The sequence below is a fragment of the Chiloscyllium plagiosum genome, unplaced genomic scaffold (assembly GCF_037043375.1).
Source record: "Chiloscyllium plagiosum isolate Xiang-an unplaced genomic scaffold, Cpla_swu_hap1 HiC_scaffold_9, whole genome shotgun sequence".
Taxonomy (NCBI): domain Eukaryota; kingdom Metazoa; phylum Chordata; class Chondrichthyes; order Orectolobiformes; family Hemiscylliidae; genus Chiloscyllium; species Chiloscyllium plagiosum.
In genome coordinates this window covers 45,649,619-45,672,572 of record NW_028270147.1, presented here as the reverse complement: position 1 = coordinate 45,672,572, position 22,954 = coordinate 45,649,619, and the positions used below count along the sequence as shown (strand labels likewise).

General features: G+C 39.1%; 1 protein-coding gene across 5 annotated transcripts in view; it reads right to left on the bottom strand.

The window, feature by feature from the left end:
- Positions 1–22,954, bottom strand: part of LOC122554722 (terminal uridylyltransferase 4-like) — a 114,040-nt gene that overhangs the window by 721 nt on the left and 90,365 nt on the right. For 4 of the 5 annotated variants that reach the window (XM_087990592.1, XM_087990590.1, XM_087990594.1 and 1 more), the window contains 9 exons: positions 18,880–18,957; positions 17,721–17,898; positions 9,111–9,158; positions 8,938–9,020; positions 7,359–7,474; positions 6,456–6,616; positions 3,108–3,226; positions 2,170–2,677; positions 647–814 (listed from right to left, as the gene is read on the bottom strand). In XM_087990592.1, the coding sequence (XP_087846718.1) occupies positions 647–814; positions 2,170–2,677; positions 3,108–3,226; positions 6,456–6,616; positions 7,359–7,474; positions 8,938–9,020; positions 9,111–9,158; positions 17,721–17,898; positions 18,880–18,957 (1,459 nt within the window). Of the gene's footprint in view, positions 1–588; positions 815–2,169; positions 2,678–3,107; positions 3,227–6,455; positions 6,617–7,358; positions 7,475–8,937; positions 9,021–9,110; positions 9,159–17,720; positions 17,899–18,879; positions 18,958–22,954 lie in introns of all 5 variants that reach the window. The other variant, XM_087990593.1, reaches the window with a different exon arrangement.

The window sequence follows — 22,954 nt, the reverse complement described above, 5'->3', positions numbered from 1 at the left end:
TACATGTGAAAACAGCTTTCTGGAACTCACCATTATTTGAATGAGAAACTCAGATCGCTGTTTATAAAGTTAGCTGCCATCTTCACCCATTGGTCTGTATAGCTTAGTTACATGCTGCTTTCGCCAATTAACCAGCAGCAAAATCTACGTCACTCAAACTATAAAATACTGCAGATTTTATGGGATTTGATTCTCCCATTCTCTGTCTTCTTGATTCTGCTCAGTCTTGATTTTGTTTTTAATAAGCTTCCAAATCATAATTTAAACAGTGCATTTTCAGCACCCTGCACTGTATCACAGGAAAGCTTGATCAATTGGGTGAGAGAAACAGAACAGAACAAATGTGCTTGAGGATTGTTATCCATTTAGTTGTAGGTAAAATTTCTACAATTCATCAAATCCTGGATCGAACAAGTGATTTTTGTAAATTTACATGAAAACTTCTAGGCCTCCCAAGGTCTGTAATTATTTATTTGGATCGTATATCAAGTCCACTATAACATAGGGTATACTTTCTGCTGTCAAAATCATTTACAATAATATGCTAGGGGATACATATAAAGTGAGAATCAATATTCCTACATTTACCTGCCATGTCACTTTGCAATAGTTAAACCTGATTAGAATGGCTTGCTGTTATTGGTACCTTGAGAATAGTAGGATTTGTTCTGCTGAGGATAGTTCGTATTTCCCTGCTGAATGAAGTTCTGAGGCATTCTGTAAGGCCACGGTGCTTGAAAATGAGGAAGAGGATGATGCTCCCAAGGTATGGGTGGAGGATTTAGTTTTGCAAATTGTCCCTGAAACCTTTGATCTATGTTTCCATGGAGGAAAAAAAGTCAAATGTTTGTTGTAAGACATGATTGCTTAAAATTAACATTAAGAAGCCTAAAAAGTGCAATTTGTCTCCTTTGCAAACTGGGTGGCATGTAATTCTTCCTTAGTATACTTTCCTCTGTAATAACACAATTAACCTTGTAGCAGGGTAGCTTGTTAACGCACTTTGTTGCAAGGTATACTTACTTTACTTCACCAGTATAGTTAAAAATATTGTCAGAAGCACAAGCAAGATATTAAAAGATAGATATCTATCTTTAATAGATTTTAAAGAATTAGCACTATAAAGGGTTGAATGCGAATTCATTACTATCAGCAATAGTGGGGTAAAAGATTTTGTCAGATGCTCAATGTTCAACATTATTATAAATATAGTCATTGAGGATGGAAAAGAGAAGGGAATGAGACAAGGCAAATAACAAGGTAAACTACAAAAACTGCCCAGAATCCTGAGTCAGTCTCTCTTTGTTTCTGTTGGTGTTATTTTTGAAGCTTTAATAATAATCATCACACTGATTTTTAAAGCATTCAAGGGACAAGCAAACACAGGCTTTGAAATTGGTCATTTTCATTATCAATAGTTTAACTTTTTTCATGAAAAATGTACACTGATTGTAACAAACAGGAAGTGTGCAAGTTATTCCATAATTTTATAATCTTAGTTGCAAAATATTATTCAGAGTATTCATTATATAGGAAGTATTCTGTTACATTTCCGGCCCTCTATTATTTGCATATGACATGTATATTGAAATTTCTCCAAAAAGTATGATTAATTCATTTGTATCCCTTCTCGCTTAGGTCACTAACTCTTAGCCAGTAAATAATTTCACAGATTCCAATGGTCATTCTTCACATCAGGTAGATAGCATTGGCAAGATTTTGAATCAATCTCATATTCAACTGACTTCAATTTTTGTGCACACTTTCGGAAGTTACTGTCTACCAAGCAGTGACATGTAGTGGAAAGAACAAAGAGCCAAGCTGCTTCTGAGAATATCTGTAGCATTCAAAAACTGCCCCGATTAAAATTAGCAAATTCAGCACACTGGGCAACATCTTGATTTACCATCAGGAAAGTACCACATTGCAAATTATCAAAGGTGCCGCACATCTTTAAACTAATTTATTACTTAACTTGTTAATCTTACCCTTCACTGTTATTTTTGAGGCCATAAAGAAATGCATTTTTGTTAGATAATATCTGGTGTAAAAACAAATCAGCATATATAGAATAAAATTGTTAAAATTATAAGACTTCAGCATGTCCATTACAGTGCATATTCGAAGAATAATAGCAACATATTAATATAATGAGAAAAAGAAATATACCTGAAGCTCCCAGAGTGCCATTTCCCACTAGTGTGCTGCGAGTCATGTGATTGTGCCACTGTCCATCGTGAGGAGTGTTGGAGATACCCATGGGCCTAGTAGCAGGCTGAGCAAAGATGATACTAGGATCATTCAAATTCATATTGTTGGGATTAGCTGTGTTGCTGCTTGACCGCATAGGGAAAGTAATGTTGGGATGGTTACCAGATGCAGGTTGAAGCAGAGTAGGCCAAGAATTAGTGGGCATTTGCACCTGGTGCTGCGGTTGGTGTGACTGTATTAAACCCAGGCTGTGCACACTGGAAAACTGACCTGGGTGAGGCTGAGCATACGGAAACAAGGACATTTGAACCTGATGGGTTGGTTGAGCAAGTGTCTGTGCAAGCTTATTTTGAGAAGCTGCTTGTTGGGTCTGTGGATGGGAAACAGAGGCTGTTTGAGATGAATTTGGTGTTAACTGCTGATGCACAGTTTGAGGAGAATAAGGAGGCGTCTGATGTGGTTCTGACTGAAAATTAGAAACAAAAAAGCAATGAGACAGACTATTGCTGCAGATAATGGATTTCCAGTTTCTAACATTCTTTCACTAAACCATGTTTTAAGAAGGAAGGAAATCATTTACAAAATATTGTGTGTGAGTAGGGTGGACTAAGTGATAATAGTTCTAAAAGGGTTTATCTGACATACCATTTTCAAATATGAATATATCACGACAAAACTGTTTAGTTTCTACATAACTATGAAACTATTCATTAACATATATGATTGTTAATCTTAACTCAGTTACAAGAGGGGTTTCTCCACTTTGGGGCAAATTCTAGAAGAATTTTTGAGAATAAAGAACAATAAATGGCAATTTTAACATAAAGTCTTCTATACTGGAGAAAACCCTGTGCAACTGTAGTATGTTACATAAGAAGCAGAAAGAAATAACTTACACATTCTGAGGGTTGCCTGTTACGATGTGGGAAATCCTGATGATGTCCTGAATATGATGTAGATGCCTGGGAAGTTGCAACTGCCTGTACACTGGTAATGTTTCGTGCAACCTGAGGAACTTTAAGATAAAAACAAAATCCATCGGATACCAAATAGTCTTTTAATACTGAATATTATTAATATTATTATTACTGAATTTTTGCAATGTTTTAATTACTTAACACTTTTTGCCTTTTTAATTGTTACTTTATTTTCCACTAAGGTGTTGTCTTCCTACACATCTTGTCTGAACTTGAGCTATATTAAAGCTCTCAGGACAATTGGACTTTTGGATTGTTCTTTTTCACTGCAGGGTAATGCCTGACATCTTATTACTACATACGCTGATTGTGGGTTTGCCATTCAAGAAAAGCAGTTCAAGCAATACTTTACCAGTTCACTGCACAGAAGTCTTGAGCACCAAAACAGAGCACCAACCTACTCTGGAAATTTTAGTGTATGTATTGTATGCACCAAGTTATACTATATTAATTAAGTCACTTAATATCTTTATACACTGTACTACCTCCATCAATATGGATATGAATTTTCAGTAGTGATGTTAAAGGACTAACAGAATAGTAATGCTTCTCTACTGAAGGATTACTGGAAAATGTATCACATGATATGATTCATAAATGCCAGAGTGTTCAAACTTAGCACTGTAGAATTATAGAGATGGAATTACTTAGGTGGAGAATACAAAGGCCAGAGAGAAGTCAAGGAGAAATGAAATTCCCAGCTACAATTAATATCCAAAAGGGTTTGTACCAATATGCAAGACTGTCATCTGGGGTATCATCAGTCTGTGCAATTTTTCAGCAGACAATTGAGAACATGTTACAAGGTCTACCTCAAGTTGCTATTTATCTAAATGACTTGCTAACAGGGAAGACCACCATGAGTACTTAGAAACCTTGGACATAGTTCTTAAGACATTTCTTCCAGGCGTGCGTACGTCTTAGAAAGAAAAAAATGTGTGTTCCAGGCACCCCAACCCACTTGAGCTACAGAGTCAAGAAAAGCAAGTGGAAGACAAAGTGAGGGCAATCAAAGTTGCCCCAGCTCCCACATCTGTACAAGAGCTTGGTTCTTTCCTTTGGCTGGCGAATTATTCTGGAAAGTTCATACATAACATAGCCTCCATCCTGGCACTTTTGCAACAACTTTTTTAAAAAGGTCAACCTTGAAAATGGTCGTGTAATCTAGCCACAGGTTTCAGGGAAGTGAAGAAACAGCTTTCACCCTGTAACGTGTTGGCACACTATGACCCCAAGCAAGATCTGGTATTGAAATGCAACGCCTCCCTGTATGGTATCAGGGTAGTATTAGCTCATAGGTGCTCCAAAGGAGAGGAACGCCCCATAGTGTATGCAAGCAGGACTTTGGCTAATGCAGAAAATGAATATGCTCAGATGGAAAGGAAGATTTGGCATTACTACTTGGAGTCAGAAAGTTCCACCAATACCTCGACAGGTGCAAATTTGTAATTATAACGGACGACAAACCCCTGCTAGGTTTACTTAGAGGACAACACAGTACCGCCCATAGCTTCAGGCCAAATTCAGTGGTGGGCTCTATTATTAAGTGTGTATAATTACAAGTTGGAACACAGGCCAGAAAATCAAGTAGCAAATGAAGATGCATTCAGCCGTCTTTGGCTGATAGATACACCACCAGCCATACTGCCACTGGAACAGATTATCATGGCTTTAGATTTTGTGGACACACTTCCAGTCACAGCTGACAATATCAGACTTTGGATGCAGAAAGATCCAGTCCTGGCAAAGCTGAAATAGCTGATGGTTACGGGGGAAACCAAAGGGCCATCACAACCAGATCTGAAACTTTCTTGGAACTGGAGAAACCAGATCACAGCAGAGGATGGCATATTATTATGAGGAGCAAGTGTGATTTTCCTGAGCAAAGGGAGCCTCCAGATACTGGAACTTCCAGGATATCCAAAATGAAGACGTAAGTGAGACTTTAGGAATGGGGGCCAGGATTAGATGCAGACATAGCTGTGTTGGTGGGGCAGTGCCCAGAGTGGCAACAAGGACAAATGTTACTGCTAGCAGGTCCCCAACATTTGTAGGAATGGCTGGATAAACTCTGGATTTGGTTACAAGTTAACTGTGCAGATAATGGATCATCGTTTCCCAGCGGGGAATTTGAGTATTTTGTAATGTTGAATGGTATTCGACATAAAAGGACAGCTGCATACCATCCATCATCCAATGGCCTGGCAGAAAGAGTACTCCAAACTTTGAAGGCAGGCTTAAAAAAACAGCCTACAGCTTCACTAGATACAAAAATGTTCCAGTTCCTATTTGATAATAGGACCACCTGTCATGCAACTACAGGAACAGCTCCAGCAGAATTAATAATGGGAAAGGCTCTGCACCAGGTTAAAACTGATCTTCCTGGACCTGGGGGCAGAGAGTGAAACGGCATTTGGAACGCCCATGCTGGATACAAGACAGTTTCCTTTGGCGGACAAAGTTTGGAGTGGGAACTACGGGGAATGGTTCTGCATGGGTAAGAGGCATGGTTAATGCGAGGTCAGGTCCAGTAAGTTTGGGTAGGTGTGATGGTCCTGAACAAGTACATGGACCAAATGGCAGGTACAAACTTAGCAGAAGCAGAATGTACCAGGCTCCCCGACAGCCTTTCCATCTGTTCTGGAACCCATAAGTTCTCGCTCTCTGTCAAGCAGTGAAGCTTTCTTGGAATCTGAGGTAGACACAGCAGATATCACCGCATTGACGCCTTTGCTTATGAAACACTCTGGGCAGAAGAGGTGAGTTACTGTGCATTACACTCCATCCTTAGCAGAGGCAGAGTTGAAAGAACCTGACCCAGTGCTAAAATTCTCCGGGGGAGCAAAGACCACAGCCCATGTCCTCAGACTCCAAGAGGGAGGGATGTAGTGATTGTAACAAGGTCAGCCAGATGGACCTCACGGAATATGAGTTCCCTGTTTGGGGATGTTAATCTGGTCTAATCAAGGAGCTCTAGCTGACAGATATAAATAGGAGTGTCAGGGGCTCTGTTAACTCTTTAAGAGCTGGGTCTGACGGAGCTCGATCAGTGTTAAGGTCTTTCCACAAGTAAATCAAGGGTGACTTGGTGACAACAGGATACTGGCCTCTGTGGAATTATTTTACATGGTGTCACTGAAAAACCATATGTTAAAAGCACTTTTTCTTGAAGATTTTTAGGGCATAATAACAGTTCTAATGTTAACATATACACAAATACTAAAGTAAAGACAGATAATTATATTTTGGAGCGATTAATTTGTCTACCAGGCACAGTGTTATTCCTTAGTCGGGCTGTTCTGATTTCTGGACAGTCCCTTCTCATATGACTGGTGTCACCACAGATAAAGCATCGTTTTTCTCTTAGTTCTTTTTCTTCCTCCTTTGAATCTTTCTCTTCATCTTTCTCATTTTCTTTCTTCTTCATTCTTAACACAAAATATATTCAATCAATGTTTATCATTCTTTAAAAGTAGTGTCAAGCAAGGACAAACTTAAGGTTGCCTCCTGCCCTAGTTTTTGGCTGGTTTTATTAGCAAGTGTTAAAATGTCAAAATGTTAACAAACCGTCAAAAGGTATGATTTCTGGCATTTTTAAAATCCAGTATTACAGAGTTTATAGTAAAATATCATAAGTAATTAATTCAAAGTATTTTCATGAGCAAAAATCAAAATTGTGGGATGGGGAAGGAAGAGAAAGAGGAAGACAGAGAGAGTATGGAGCAAGACAGTGAGAATGTACAATAATAAGAGAAATAAGTCTTAATAATATTTTAAAGAGAAAGTTCTAAACATGCTGCTGGCCTTCAGAGCCTGGTTTTCATCTGTTTTGCATCTGGCAAAAATTAGAAATCCATGGTCCATTGTAATGGGCATGTCTTAGGTCAAATACTTCAGTTGGAAACTCCTTCAGTAAATCAAAATGTCACTTTTGTTTGATGGTAGACATTTTATCTGAATCAAAACTTGTGGGTTGAAATTCCAATCCAGGGTCATAGTACCTGATCTTATGTCCTCCTTCAGCCCTTTCTACTAGCCATCTTCATTTAACTAATTTTCTGTTGTGTGAACTTGCTGCCATGCATTTTTGAATTAATTAATTGACTGCAAATTGGTTTCAGGTTGGCTGAAGACATAAAACAGACTATATAAATGTAAGTCATTTCTTACCTCCTCCTCTTTGGGCAGTCTTTCATGTAATGTCCAATTTTCCCACAGATACGACAACATCTATCATTTGGTGCCAACTCTCCATCAGTCAGGATTTTCGAATCAAAAAAGTAATCCTTAAGAGAAATTATTTGCACAACTTCAACTTTATTGAGCAAATGATCATGGTTATAAATCTAATGTATGGAAATACCAAATTTGTTCAATGAGTGACTAATATCTAAAGGGACAAGTTTGAAACAGATTTATTTTATTTCAATTTAAAAAATATTAAGGGTTCAAGTTATACTTTCTTCAGTTCAGATTTTGTCTTCAATACTGATTTCCATTTGTCTTATTCATTAGTTTTCTTCATTCTAATACATTCTTTACTTACCAAGTCACATTTTGACACTTTCACTTCCTTATAGAACGTAAGTGTAATAAGCCACCTCAATCCTACTCCATGATATCCTTATCTTACTCCTCCCTCTCAGAATGACTAACTTCCATCTTAACTCCCCTGTTCTCTAACACTTTTCTCCAAATAAAATGTCTCCTAACCATGTTCATGACCGCTCCCTTTACTTCAGTATCTCTACACACTCACTATTTCCATCACCAACAAGACACCATCTCTTTCCAACTTCCTTGTCTTCCTCACCACCCATATTTCACCTCATCTTTCAAATGAAATCTTCAATGATAAGGAAATGACATTTTGTGGGTCTGTAATGCATAATTTATCTCAATAAGCAGATTTCAACATAATCAATGACATCACCCTCCTCCTGGTTCCATTTTCACATATGTTGAGTTTCCCTGTAGTCCAGAATGAGGGGTCAGTCTTAAGATACGGGATAGGCCATTTTGGACTGAGATGAGGATTAATTTCTTCACTCAGAGGGTCTACTCATACCCATACTTCTTTTTCTATAATAATACGGCATCATCAACTTTCTTATACAGTGTCAAATCCATAGAGATAATACATACACTATAATTTGAATCTTAAATACTACTTACAACATTGTTTTCAATATTGTTGCTAATAATTAATGACATTGAATTTATAGGCCACTGAGCCTAGCTAATCTATGACAATTTTTATAGTTCAGATGAACTCTTCATCCTACTTCACTGAATGCTATCTGCATATCCTTCTGGTTCTTGCTCCCTCATGTACTTTTCTAAAGGCAACAGTGATATTTGCATAATTATTCCTTTTGGTGTAGCAGGTTCCATAGGTTACACGAAGAAGTTTCTCCTGAATTCTTTATTTGATTTATTAATGATTATCTTACATAGATTACTCCATTGCTCAACTCTAAAGTTGGCTTTAAGTCCATCTATCAAACGCCTTCATAACTTTAAAGATCTCTTTCTTAACTTCCTTCGTGAAATCAGCACAGACAATCACGGTTGGAAATAATTAAAATTAAGCTTACATTAATTTATCAAACAAATAAAACTTATTCCTGTAGCACTGAAATAACATCACTGGAATTCTAACAAAGAGAGTTTGCTGGGTTGACAATTATTATATTATTTATTGAACAAGAAAGAAGAAAGGTGTATTAAAATAAGTGCCTTTACATACTGTTTCCATGCCAGGATGTGGATACACAGGTGTACCAAATAATCTGCGGCCATTTATAAAAGCCTTCATAATAAAGTTGGTCACTGCAAAGACAGCAAACATTGAAATCAGAACTAAGTTCATGCTTTGTTATGCAAAAAAAATCTGAACAGCCAAAAAGTGAGATGACTTACTTTTTCTTGAAACTCCAGCACCAAGATTGTGATTCAAATCAAAAGGATCTGGAAAACAAGTTCTGACATCAGAAATGAGATAACAAGAATCCAGAGAAAGTATATTCCTGTCAGGATGAAAGGGAAGGCTGGTAGGTATAGGGAATGCTGGATGACTAAAGAAATTGAGGGTTTGGTTAAGAAAAAGAAGGAAGCAAAAGTCAGGTATAGACAAGATAGATCGAGTAAATCCTGAGAAGAGTATAAAGAAAGTAGGAGTATACTTAAGAGGGAAATCAGAAGGGCAAAAAGGGGATATGAGATAGCTTTGGCAAATAGAATTAAGGAGAATCCAAAGGGTGTTTACAAATATATTAAGGACAAAAGGGTAACTAGAGAGAAAATAGGGCCCCTCAAAGATCAGCAAGGCGACCTTTGTGAGGAGCCACAGAAAATACACTAAATGAATATTTTGCATCAGTATTTACTGTGGAAAAGGATATGGAAGATATAGACTGTAGGGAAATAGATGGTGTCATCTTGCAAAATGTCCAGATTACAGAGAAGGAAGTGCTGGATGTCTTGAAACGGTTAAAGGTGGATACATCCCCAGGAACTGATCAGGTGTACCCGAGAACTCTGTGGGAAGCTATAGAAGTGATTGCTGGGCCTCTTGCTGAGATATTTGTGTCATTGATAGTCACAGGTGAGGTGCCAGAAGACTGGAGATTGGCAAATGTGGTGCCACTATTTAAGAAGGGCAGTAAAGACAAGCCAGGGAACAATAGACTGGTGTGCCTGACCTCAGTGGTGGGCAAGTTGTTGGAGGGAATCCTGAGGGACAGGATGTACATGTATTTGGAAAGGCAAGGACTGATTCGGGATAGTCAACATGGCTTTGTGCGTGGGAAATCATGTCTCACATACTTGATTGAGTTTTTTGAAGAAGTAACAAAGAAGATTGATGAGGGCAGAGCAGTAGATGTGATCTATTTGGACTTCAGTAAGGCGTTCGACAAGGTTCCCCTTGGGAGTTTGATTAACAAGGTTAGATCTTATGGAATACAGGGAGAACTAGCCATTTGGATACAGAACTGGCTCAAAGGGAGAAGACAGAGGGTGGTGGTGGAGGGTTGCTTTTCAGACTGGAGGCCTGTGACCAGTGGAGTGCCACAAGGATCGGTGCTGGGTCCTCTACTTTTTGTCATTTACATAAATGATTTGGATGCGAGAATAAGAGGTACAGTTAGTAACTTTGCAGATGACACCAAAATTGGAGATGTAGTGGACAGCAAAGAGGGTTACCTCAGATTACAACAGGATCTGAACCAGATGGGCCAATGGGCTGAGAAGTGGCAGATGGAGTTTAATTCAGATAAATGCGAAGCGCTGCATTTTGGGAAAGCAAATCTTAGCAGGACTTATATACTTAATGGTAAGGTCCCAGGGAGTGTTGCTGAACAAAGAGACCTTGGAGTGCAGGTTCATAGCTCCTTGAAAGTGGAGTCGCAGGTAGATAGGATAGTGAAGAAAGCGTTTGGTATGCTTTCCTTTATTGGTCAGACTATTGAGTACAGGAGTTGGGAGGTCATGTTGCGACTGTACAGGACATTGGTTAGGCCACTGCTGGAATATTGCGTGCAATTCTGGTCTCTTTCCTATTGGAAAGATGTTGTGAAACCTGAAAGGGTTCAGAAAAGATTTACAAGGATGTTGCCAAGATTGGAGAATTTGAGCTATAGGGAGAGGCTGAACAGGCTGGGGCTGTTTTCCCTGGAGCATTGGAGGCTGAGGGGTGACCTTATAGAAGTTTACAAAATTATGAGGGGCATGGATAGGATAGGGTCGGGGAGTCCAGAACTAGAGGGCATAGGTTTAGGGTGAGAGGGGAAAGATATAAAAGAGACCTAAGGGGCAACTTTTTCACGCAAAGGTTGTACGTGCATGGTATGAGCTGCCAGAGGAGCTGGCACAATTGCAACATTTAAGAGGCATTTGGATGGGTATATGAATAGGAAGGGTTTGGAGGGATATGGGCCAGATGCTGGCAGGTGGGACGAGATTGGGTTGGGATATCTGGTTGGCACGGACAGGTTGGACCGAAGGGTCTGTTTCCATGCTGTACATCTCTATGACTCTATGACTATGACCTTGATTAAGATGACATTAGTTCCCTTTTCTTTATTCTATTGTAGAATTATTTGAAATTCATACTACCCACAGTCTAAACTTGAATTTTAAGATCTCAGAATATTCGAAGAATTTTATTGCCACTTTAATCTGTTTCACCTTTCACATATTTCTCTTAAGTAGCAAGGCACCAATGTGAAATTTCATTTATGATCAGTTAACAAAGCAACATAAAATATATTTGGTTATTTCAGCTGCAGACAATGGTGTGAAAGAAAAACCTCAAATAAATACCCACCTACTTATTAACCACCGTTTGGGAAACTGAAATGCATGACAAAATGTTAGGCAACGTTATTATAAATGTTCATCAAAAAGATCAACTAAGAGGAGATAGTGATGGCACATGCTTTGTTCCAAGCCCTTTCTGATGTTAGTCAGATAGAGAGCTAAAACAAACAGTGGTCAAACAGAAGGAAAAAGAATGCTTAGGTGTATGACTTCAGTGAGTTTTCATGTCCTTGCTGGCTAACAAATGAACAGCAGAAGTAGAAATCTGCAGACAACTTTCCATCTTTCTGGACAGGATATAGTACGCGAGATCGAAGAATGGGAAATAATAGTCTTTTTCAAAGTGTTTTGGTGAAAATGATCTGCTTGCTGATAAAGTGATACGTTCAACTCAAACAGATTTTTCTCACTTCTACCATCTACCATATTCTGAACATAAAAGCAGGACAAAAAATGCACTTAAAAAAAACTGCTGTGGAAGCCAATTTATGTCCTGTCATATACTGAAAGGTTTATCCATTTCAGAATACTTTACCATAATAAAGTGTTCTAATATACATCAGGCAAATATTATCAATTAAATATTAGAATTATGATAAACTTTATCATACAGTATTTAAGAAGCATTTTAAAGGATAGAAGGGTGAAGGAGTTTCAGGAGGGAATTAGAAAAATACAGTTATCATGGAGGGTTACAGAATGAAGGAGGTTAGGGATGAGATAGTAAATGGAGGAATATGAAGGTTGAATTTTACTAGACACCAGGTGGCAAGAACAAAGGGTGTAGAGAGATGTTTGGGGAGGTGGTGGTAAAACAGTCCTGCCACCCGAGAAATGTCTACTCCATGGAGATATGCAGTCAATTTGTACATGTTGCTGCCCAGTTAAGATCCCTTTTGTGCGGTTGTGAGCATTTTGTTGACTCCAGCCAACTTAGTATGGAGTTGGCCATGCTGCTGTAATCAGGTCCAGAAGTTCCATGTCTCAAGCAAGTAGGAGAGGCAACCGCCTCAAGGGCCTGCTGCCTTACCCCCAGAAGTTTTCATCTGTACTAACCTGTTCAGTTGCTAAACTAGTTCAACTTCTGGCTACTGAAGGTGCAGCATCTGTTTTTTTAACTTGACTTCAAGGTGCTGAATAATGTTCCCTCGAAACTGCATAGCCTGCTCATAGAGTCTGTTGATGACACACTCTGTCCTCTGGGGCAGAGATTGACAAAGATTCACCACTCGCTAGGTGAATAAAATAGTGCTCGTCTCAGTCTTAAATTTTCTATCTGTTATTCTGAGATTTTCTCCCCTGGTTCTGGGATGCCCCTTAGATGGGAAACATCCGTCCTGCACCTATCCTGTTGAGCCCTCTAAGAATTATGTATGTTGAGATTACCTCATTCTTTTAAGTCCCAGCGAATAAAGACCCAGTCTATTTGATCTTTTCTCAAAGGAAAATTCCTCCATCCCAAGGATAGTTTAGTGAACCTTTACTTCACATGGTGTAGGGTAGGTACATCTTTTTATAGGTAAGTTGCCCAAATTTGTATACGATACTCCAGATATTGTCTCACGAAGGTTCTATACAATTACAGTAAGACAACTTTACTGCTATACTCAAATCCTCTTGGAATAAACAAAACATTTCCCTTTTTAACAGTTTGCTGTAGCTACTTGTTAACTTTCAATGACTCATGAATAAAGATACCCAAGTACCTTTGAAGTTCCCTGCCTTTCACCATTCAAGGAATACTCCATGTTTATTCTAGCAAAGTGAATAACCTCTACTTCTCCATATTGTATTTAATCTGCCAAATTTTAATCCACTCATGTAACCTCTCTAAGTCCCCTCGAATCATCTTTGCATCCTCCTTACAACCCACACTTCCACTTAGTTTTACGTCATCTGCAAATTTGGAGATACTACATTTAATCTCAACACCCACAACCTGACAGTTCTGAAGATGACTTGTACTGAATTGAGACATTAACTCTGTTTCTTTCTCCAGATATGCTGCTAGACCTGCTGCATTTCTCCAGCGTTCTCTATAGTTTATCAAAATCATTGATATAGATTGTAAATAACAAAGGCCTAAACACAAATCCTTTCTGTCCTCCACTAGTCACAGCCTGCCAACCAAAAAGTGTCTGATTTATTCAGACTCTGTTTGCTGTCTGTTAACCAGTTCTCAGTCCATTCAATTATATTCTTCACAATCCCATGTGCTCCAACATCTTGTGCGGAACCTTGTCAAAACATTTTATGGAAATCTAAATATACCATCAAAAATAATCCAACAGGTTTGCTAAACATGATTTCCCTTTCATAAACCTATACTGACACCAAATCCTACCATTATTTTCTGCTTGCCGGTTATTACATCCTTAATTATAGATAAAAGCATTCATATGACTGACAGTAAATCAACAGGTCAATAATTCTCTGTTTTACCTCTCCTTCCTCTTGATATGTCTCCTTCCAATCAATAGAAATCATTCTAGAGTCTATAGAATTTTGAATGATGACCATCAATGTATCTACTATTCCTATTGTCAGATGCAGGTGACTTATAAAACCATAAGACAAAGGAACAGAAATTAAGCTATTCAGCCCATCGAGTCTGCTCCGCCATTCAATCATGGCTGATAAGTTTCTCAACTCTATTCTCCCACTTTCTCCCTGTAACCCTTGATAAGCACAAACCTATCTATCTCTGTCTTAAATATACTCAATGACCTGGCCTCCACAGCCTGGCCTCCATAGATTCAGAACTCTCCAGCTGAAGATGTTTCTGCTTACCTCCATTCTAAAAGGTCTTCCCTTTACTCTAAGGCTGTGCCCTCAGGTCCTAGTCTCCCCTACCAATGGAAACATCTTCCCATTAGTCTACTCCGTCCAAGCTGTTCAATATTCTGTAAGTTTCAATTAGATCTCCTCTCATCCTTCTAAACTCCATGGAATATAGACCCAGAGTCCTCAAACATCCCTCATATGTTAAACCTTTCTTTCCTGGGATTATTCTGGTGAACTCTTCTGGACCCACTCCAGGGCCAGAACTTCCTTCCTGAGGTATGGGATTCAAAATTGCTCAAAATACTCTAAATATGATCTGAGCAGAGCTTTGTAAAGCCTCAGAAATATATTCCTGCTTTTACATTCTCGGCTTCTCTAAATAGATGTCAACATTAGATTTGCTTTTCTAACTACTGAGTCAACCTGAAGAGAATCCTGGACTAGAATTCTCAAGTCGCTTTGCATTTCAGACTTCTGAATTTTCTCCCCATTTAGAAAACGAGCCACGCCTCTATTCTTCCCACGAAAGTGCCTAATCACACACTTTCCCACACTGTATTTCATCTGCAACTTCTTTGCCCACTCTCCTAACTTGTCCAAATCCTCCTGCAGCCTGCTCGCCTACTCAATACTACTTGTCCCTCTACTTATCTTTGTATCATCTGCAAACTTAGCCAGAATGTCCTCAGTTCCTTCATCTAGATTATTAACATATGAAGTGAAAAGTTGTGGTCCCAAAACTGATCCTTGTGGAAGACCACTGGCTGCCATCCTGAAAAGGACCCTAACTGCTGGACAGCCAATCTTCTATCCATCTGACGCCATGGGCCTTATCTTACTCAGCAGCCTCCTGTGCGGCACCTTGTCAAAGCCTTTCTAGAAGTCCAGGTAGATAACATCCATTGGCTCTCCTTGGTCCAACCTGCTCGTTACCTCCTCAAAGAATTGTAACAGATTTGTCAGACATGACCTTCCCTTGATAAAACCATGCTGACTTTGCCCTACTTTACCATGCACATCCGAGTATTCAGAAATCTGATCCTTCACAACCGACTACATAATCTTACCCACAACTGAGGTCAGACTAATTGGTAATTTCCTGCCTTTTGACTTACTCCCTTCTTAAACAGGGGGTTACCTTAGCAATTTTCCAGCCATTTGTAACCCTCCCTGGCTCCAGTGATTCCTGAAGGATCACCACTAATGCCTTCTCTATCTCTTCAGTTATCTCCTTCAGAACTCTGTGATGTAATCCCTCTGGTCCAGGTGATTTATGTACCTTCAGACCTTTCAGTTTTTCTAGTACTTTGTCCTTGATGATGGCCACCATACTCACCCCTGCCTGACTCTCTTGAATTTTTGGGATATTGCTCGTGTCTTCCACCATGAAGACTGATGCAAAGTACTTATTCAGTTCCTCAGCCATTTCTTTGTTCCCCATTACTACTTCTCTAGTGTCATTTTCTAGTGGTCCAATATCCACCTTTGCCTCTACTTTGCCCTTTATATATCTGCTGTGGTTCGGCGAACAGAACCACAGCAATGAACACCCGAGCTACAAATCTTCTCACAAACTTTGAACCTTTATATATTTAAAGAAACTCTTACAGTCTTCTTTTATATTACTGGCTAGCTTGCCCTCATATTTAATCTTCTCCCACCTTTTATTTCTCGTTGTCCCCATTGGTCTTTGTATGCTTCCCAATCCTCTAACTTCCTACTGCCACATTATATCCTTTCTCTTTTGCTTTTATGCTGTCCCTGACTTCCCTTGTCAGCTATGGTTGTCTCATCCTTTCTTTAGTCTGCTTCATTTTCCTAGGGATGAATCTCTACTGTGTCTCCTGGTTACTCCCCTGTTTCACTGTCTTTCCTGCTAGGTTCCTCTCCCAATCAATTCTACACAATTCTTCCCTCATTCCTCTGTAGTTGTCCTTATTCAACTGTAATACTGTTACATCTGATTCCACCTTCTCCCTCTCAAATTGCAGAGTAAATTCTATATTATGGTCACTGCCTCCAAAGGGTTCCTTCACTTTAAGCTTCCTTATCAAGTCTACCTCATTACACATCACTAAATCCAGACTTGCCTGTTCCCTAATGGACTCCACCACAATCTGCTTCAAAAAGCCATCTTGTAGAGATTCCACAAATTCCTTATCTTGCGATCCACTACCAACCTGATTTTCCCAATCGACCTGCATATTGAAATCCCCCATGATCACTGTAACCTTGTCTTTCTGAGACACCGATCTCCTGGTGTATCTTGTGCTCCAAATCCTGACTACTGTTTGGAAGCCTGTACATAACTCCCTTTTTTTTAAACTTTTGCAGTTTCTCAACTCGACTCACACAGATTCTACATCATCTGACTCTACTTAGTTTCTTACTATTGATTTAATTTCATTTCTACTATTAAGGCAATCCCACCTCCTCTGCCCACCTGTCTGTCTTTTCGATGGGATGTATATCCTTGGATATTTCGCTCCAAATCCTGATTCCCTTGCAGCCAAGTCTCCATGATGCCTATCATGTCATACCTGCCAATTTCAGTCTTCCACCACAAGCTCATTTACCTTATTTTGTATATTTTGTGCATTCAGGTACGACACCTTCAGTCCTGTATTAACCGTCCCTCTTCTCTTTGTCATTCGTTTATCCAGTGTGCTTGAAGTTTTATTCCTAACCCTTTCCAAATACTCTGTCCTATTCTGTGTGCTGGAGACGTTAATAACCTCTCCTGGGTTCACCTTTTCTTTCATTTTTATCATGTTTTTTCATGCAGTTGGATCCACTCCCAGAGATGTTAATCTGTTGCTTTTACATTGACCCTTATACGCCTTGGAGTTTTACCCTTCCCTTATCTACATTAAGTCCCATTAATTTCTCTCGTGTTTTTTTTAAAACTATTATTAACATATTAATGATCCTTGTTTATACTGGTCATTAGGTTCTCCCTTATTTCTGGGTTTTTTTAGTATTATCCTACGTGAAGACAGGTACAAAGTATTTAAGCATCTTCTCTGCCATTTTCTTATTCCTCAGCGATCATTATAGCACAAATGAATGCCACAGCCCTTCAGGAGATAGGAATAGGGGAATAGAACAACCACCATAAATTGAGGGATGTAGGGTAAGGTTGTGAAAGGATACTGGGCGTACTGGTGTATCTAGTTTTATTATTATAATAATAATAATATTGAGAGTTGTTGCTGAGTATAAAAGGACTCAACAAAAATCAAGCTGCTTATACTGTATAGTCAAAGCGTGTAATAGATCCAGGTAATCTGTATAAGAGTACAACACCTTATCGCATGCAGGATTTTAGTCCCAAAATATTGCATGAAAAACTGCCCATGGAATTAGTCACGTTATATCACCTTAAGCAGATAATCAATAATGGAATTTATGCATTAAACAAAATACCTTCTATTGCGATACATTTTGAAGTCCACTGCTTTTCAAATGTTGTTAAAAGCTTCTTCTGTCTGATGCAGATAACATACTCCTTGAAATCAAATTCTTCAGTGTAAAATCGCAATAGGCCGAGCCAAAGTTCACCCACTGATTCTTTGTTTGTCCCAAGTTCAGGCAACTTTTTCTTCTAAAGCATGAGAATGAATATTTTAAAAAGATACTCAGTACTGGATGTGAAAAAAGTCTACAATACTATAAAACAAGATAACTAAAGTAATTTAGCACAATTTCCCCAAATTGTAGAACTATCGTATTAACCACGACCAGTATATTTTTAACAAGGAAGGAAGCAGTTGTAAATATAGTTCCAGGAAATTAAGTGTTGAAGAGGTTAATTGGCATTGAAAAACTTGAGTGGAATTTTAAGTGAAAAAAGTTCTGGGTCCTCTTGGTATGCATCCTAAAATACTGCATAGTCATTGAGAAAACTGAGGCTCTGGCCACACTCTTTCAAACATCCTTCCACATGGAAGCAGTGGCAGAGGACTGCAGAGTTTGTAACACTTGTGTTTAAGAAGGGAGATAGGAATAAGCAAGGTAACAGAGTGGTCAGCCCAACAGTTATAGTGGATAAACATCTTGAGATATTAAAACAGGATAAAATTAATACTCAGAAAAAAATGGCTATTTAAAAACAGCCTATATCCATAGAATTTTAAAAGCTACATCAGGCCATCAAATTAATACAGTTCTTTGAATAAATAACAGCATGTATTGACAATGGAAATTTATCAACGGTTCAGTGAGGTAGTAGTTTATTGGCATGAATTTTGTAACTAACTGAATAAAGGGTGTTAACAACTTTTATATATAGGAAGATGGGAAACCATGTTAGAAAGTGCTGGATGCAGAATTAATGTGAACAACTATTTAGAAAGAAGAGAACTAAAATGGTATGACTAATGGTCTAACTCGAAAGTCTTTTATCCCCCAGAAGTCTAGCACAGATACAATGAGAAAACTATCCATTTTATGAGTGTGTAAACTCGACACTTCTAAATAATCACAAGACAATTTCATAGAGTTTAAATCCCAGTCGTTCAGATATACGTCTTTATTACTCAAGAAAAAACATGCAAGTTATTAATAAAAAAATGATATATATTACCAGTTCTTCAATATCATCAAAGAAGAAAGCATTCCATCCATCTACCATTCTTTGAGGTGCTTCTTTTCCATCAAAAATCTACAAATAAATTGATTTGGTTTTGACACTCAGTTTAGCAGAAAATCACAGACAACAACAATGACAGCCCAGTGCTCTGGATTTTGAAACTAATAATTCCTCCACCGTGTTAGTTATTATACTAATTCCTTTTCCCAGAATACCAGTATTGATACTCACAAAACACAATAATATCATCAACATTTGGCTATTGTTTTGCTGTTCTTCATTGGTATCAACAGTAGTATAGCTCTGCCATTGTTGCATTCTAAAATATGATGTTACCACAAACAAAAGCAAAAGAGATCAACCATTCTGATCACAGCGCATGAAGGACAGTTTCCAACTCTTCAAATAACCAAATCTCAGACCACAATTAAAATATACAGTCTGTTGTAAATGCAAATTACATTGGAGAATTAACATTCCATAATGACAACTGGAGATTTTTAATCTGTATTTAGATATGCTCATAACATTCCTTTCAAAATACTTCCAAGAGACCCATGCAGCTTGGAAGTTTTCAGTTATGTTAGCCATTGAGATCAAAGTGTAAAACAGAATGCTACATTGGGTAGTAATGGTCGAGAAAAACCATGTAGTAAAAACAATATCCTATTTGTAACCATTTACAAATGATATTCTGGATTACGATAAAGCAATTCAACAAAAAAAAAATCAGTGAATGTTACAAGCAGTATTGCTCTTAGTAATGTGAATATAGAGAAACAAATGCAAGATAATTACATAGTTCAAAGGCTGTGACTTCTTATTTTTAATATAAAACAATGCTATCTCTGCAAAGGAGAACTCATTCAGCACCCCCTCCACTCGGCCAAACTGAATTGCAGGATGCCTGCCAAACTGACTCCATCAGGAATAACATAAATGGAATTTGTGACTACTTCAAAAGCTGCTGGAGACCCCAGAAAATCATGTGATGGATTGCAACTGCCCCATACAATGAAGGCCACTGGAATGATCTACCAGGGAGGGAAACATTATCATAGCCTCCACACTGTTGCTAAAACTGACAGTTATATTGAAAAACATACTTTGATATAATTCCTTTTAAGTCAAAATAGTAGCACTTTGGAAAGAAATGTAATCTATATGTTTTCCTTTCCTTTTAATTACCATAATTCAAAAGGATATATTCATTTAGCAGATATGAATTTTGTCTTCAATGACAGTTCAGCGCTTCTCTCACACGCACACACGATACTGGATGCAGGTTTGATCGCTGAGCTGGAAGGTTTATTTCCAGACGTTTTGTCACCCTATCAGGTAACATCTTCAGTGGGCCTCAGAGTCATAGAGATGTACAGCATGGAAACAGACCCTTCGGTCCAATCCATCCATGCCGACGAGATATCCCAACCCAATCTAGTCCCACCTGCCAGCACCCAGCCCATATCCCTCCAAACCCTTCCACTTCATATATGCATCCAAATGCCTTTTAAATGTTGAAACGGTACCAGCCTCCACCGCTTCCTCTGGCAGCTCATTCCATACACGTATCATCCTCTGTGTGAAAAGGTTGCCCCTTAGGTCTCTTTTATATCTTTCCCCTCTCACCATAAACCTATGCCCTCTAGTTCTGAACTCCCCCACCCCAGGGAAAATACTTTGTCTATTTACCCTATTCATGCCCCTCATGATTTTGTAAACCTCTCAGGTCACCCCTCAGCCTCCAACGCTCCTTGTAAATCTTTTCTGAATCTTTCGAGTTTCACAACAAGAAGAAGAAGAAGGCTTACGTTAGGATGAGATGTGAAGGCTCAGTTAGGGCGCTTGAGGGTTACAAGGTAGCCAGGAAAGACCTAAAGAGAGAGCTCAGGAGGAGACATGAGAAGTTGTTGGTGGATAGGATCAGGGTAAACCCTAAGGCTTTCTATAGGTATTTAAGGAATAGAAGAATGACGAGAGTAAGATTAGGGCCAATCAAGGATAGTAGTGGGAAGTTGTGATGGAGTCAGAGGAGATAGGGGAAACACTAAATGAATATTTTTCGACAGTATTCACTCTAGAAAATGACAATGTTGTCGAGGAGATTACTGAGATACAGGCTACTAGACTAGATGGGATTGAGGTTCACAAGGAAGGGGTATTAGAAATCCTGCAGACTGTGAAAATAGATAAGTCCCCTGGGCCGGATGAGATTTATCCAAGGATCCTCTGGGAAGGCAGGGAGGAGATTGCTTTTGGCATTAATCTTTAAATCGTCACTGTCTACAGAATAGTGCCAGAAGACTGGAGGATAGCAAATGTGGTTCCCCTGTTCAAGAAGGGGAGGAGAGACAACCCAGGTAATTATAGACCAGTGAGCTTTACTTCAGTTGTTGGTAAAGGTTATAAGAGATAGGATTTATAATCATCTAGAAAAGAATAATTTGATTAAGGATAGTCAGCACAGTTTTGTGAAGGGTAGGTCGTGCTTCACAAACCTTATTTAGTTCTTTGAGAAGGTGACCAAACAGGTAGATGAGAGTAAACCAGTTAATGTGGTGTATACGGATTTCAGCAAGGTGTTCGAAAAGGTTCCCCACAGTAGGCTATTGTACAAAATGCGGAGGAATGGGATTGTGGGAGATATAGCAGTTTGGATCAGTAATTGGCTTGCTGAAAGAAGACAGAGGGTGGTGGTTGATGGGAAATGTTCATTCTGGAGTCCAGTTACTAGTGATGTACTGCAAGGGTTGGTGTTGGGTCCACTGCTGTTCGTCATTTTTATAAACGACCTGGATGAGGACGTAGAAGGGTGGGTTAGTAAATTTGCAGACAATACTAAGGTCGGTGAAGTTGTGGATAGTGACGAAGGATGTTGTTGGTTACAGAGAGACATAGATAAGCTGCAGAGCTGGGCTGAGCGATGGCAAATGGAGTTTCATGCGAATTAGTGTGAGGTGATTCCATTTGGTCGGAGTAACCGGAATGCAAAGTACTGGGCTAATGGTAAGATTCTTGGTAGTGTAGAGAGATCTCAGTGTCCAGGTACACAGATCTTTGAAAGTTGCCACCGAGGTTGACAGGGTTGTTAAGAAGGTATACTGTGTTTTAGCTTTTATTAAGAGAGGGATCGAGTTCCGGAACCATGAGATTATGCTGCAGCTGTACAAAACTCTGATGCGGCCGCACTTGGAGTATTGTGTACAGTTCTGGTCACCGCATTATAAAAAGGGTGTGGAAGCTTTGGAAAGGGTGCAGAAGAGATTTACTAGGATACTGCCTGGTATGGAGGGAAGGTCTTACGAGAAAGGCTGAGGGACTTGAGGCTGTTTTCGTTAGAGAGAAGAAGGTTGAGAGGAGACTTAATAGAGACATATAAGATAATCAGAGGGTTAGATAGGGTGGACAGGGAGAGCCTTTTTCCAAGTTTGGTGACGGTAAGCAAGAGGGGGCATAGCTTTAAATTGAGGGGTGATAGATACAGGACAGATGTCAGAGGTAGTTTCTTTACGCAGAGAGTAGTAAGGGTATGGCATGCTTTGCCTGCAAAGGTAGTAGATTCGCCAACTTTAAGTACATTTAAGTCATCATTGGACAAGCATATGGACATACATGGAATAGTGTAGGTTAGATGGGCTTCAGATTGGTATGACAGGTTGGCGCAACATCGAGGGCCAAAAAGCCTGTACTGCGCTGTAATGTTCTATGTTCTAACATCCTTCCAATAGGAAGGAGACCAGAATTGCACGCAATATTCCAACAGTGGCCTAACAAATGTCCTGTACAGCTGCAACATGACCTCCCAACTCCTGTACTCAATATTCTGACCAACAAAGGAAAGCATACACAATGCCTTCTTCACTATCCTATCTACCTGCTCCTCCACTTTCAAGGTGCTATGACCTTGCACTCCAAGGTCCCTTTTTTCAGCAACACTCCCTAGGACCTTACCATTAAGTGCATAAGTCCTGCTAAGATTTGCTTTCCAAAAATGCAGCACTCACATTTATCTGAGTTAAACTCCATCGCCACTTTCAGCCCTTTGGCCCATCTGATCAAGATCAGATTG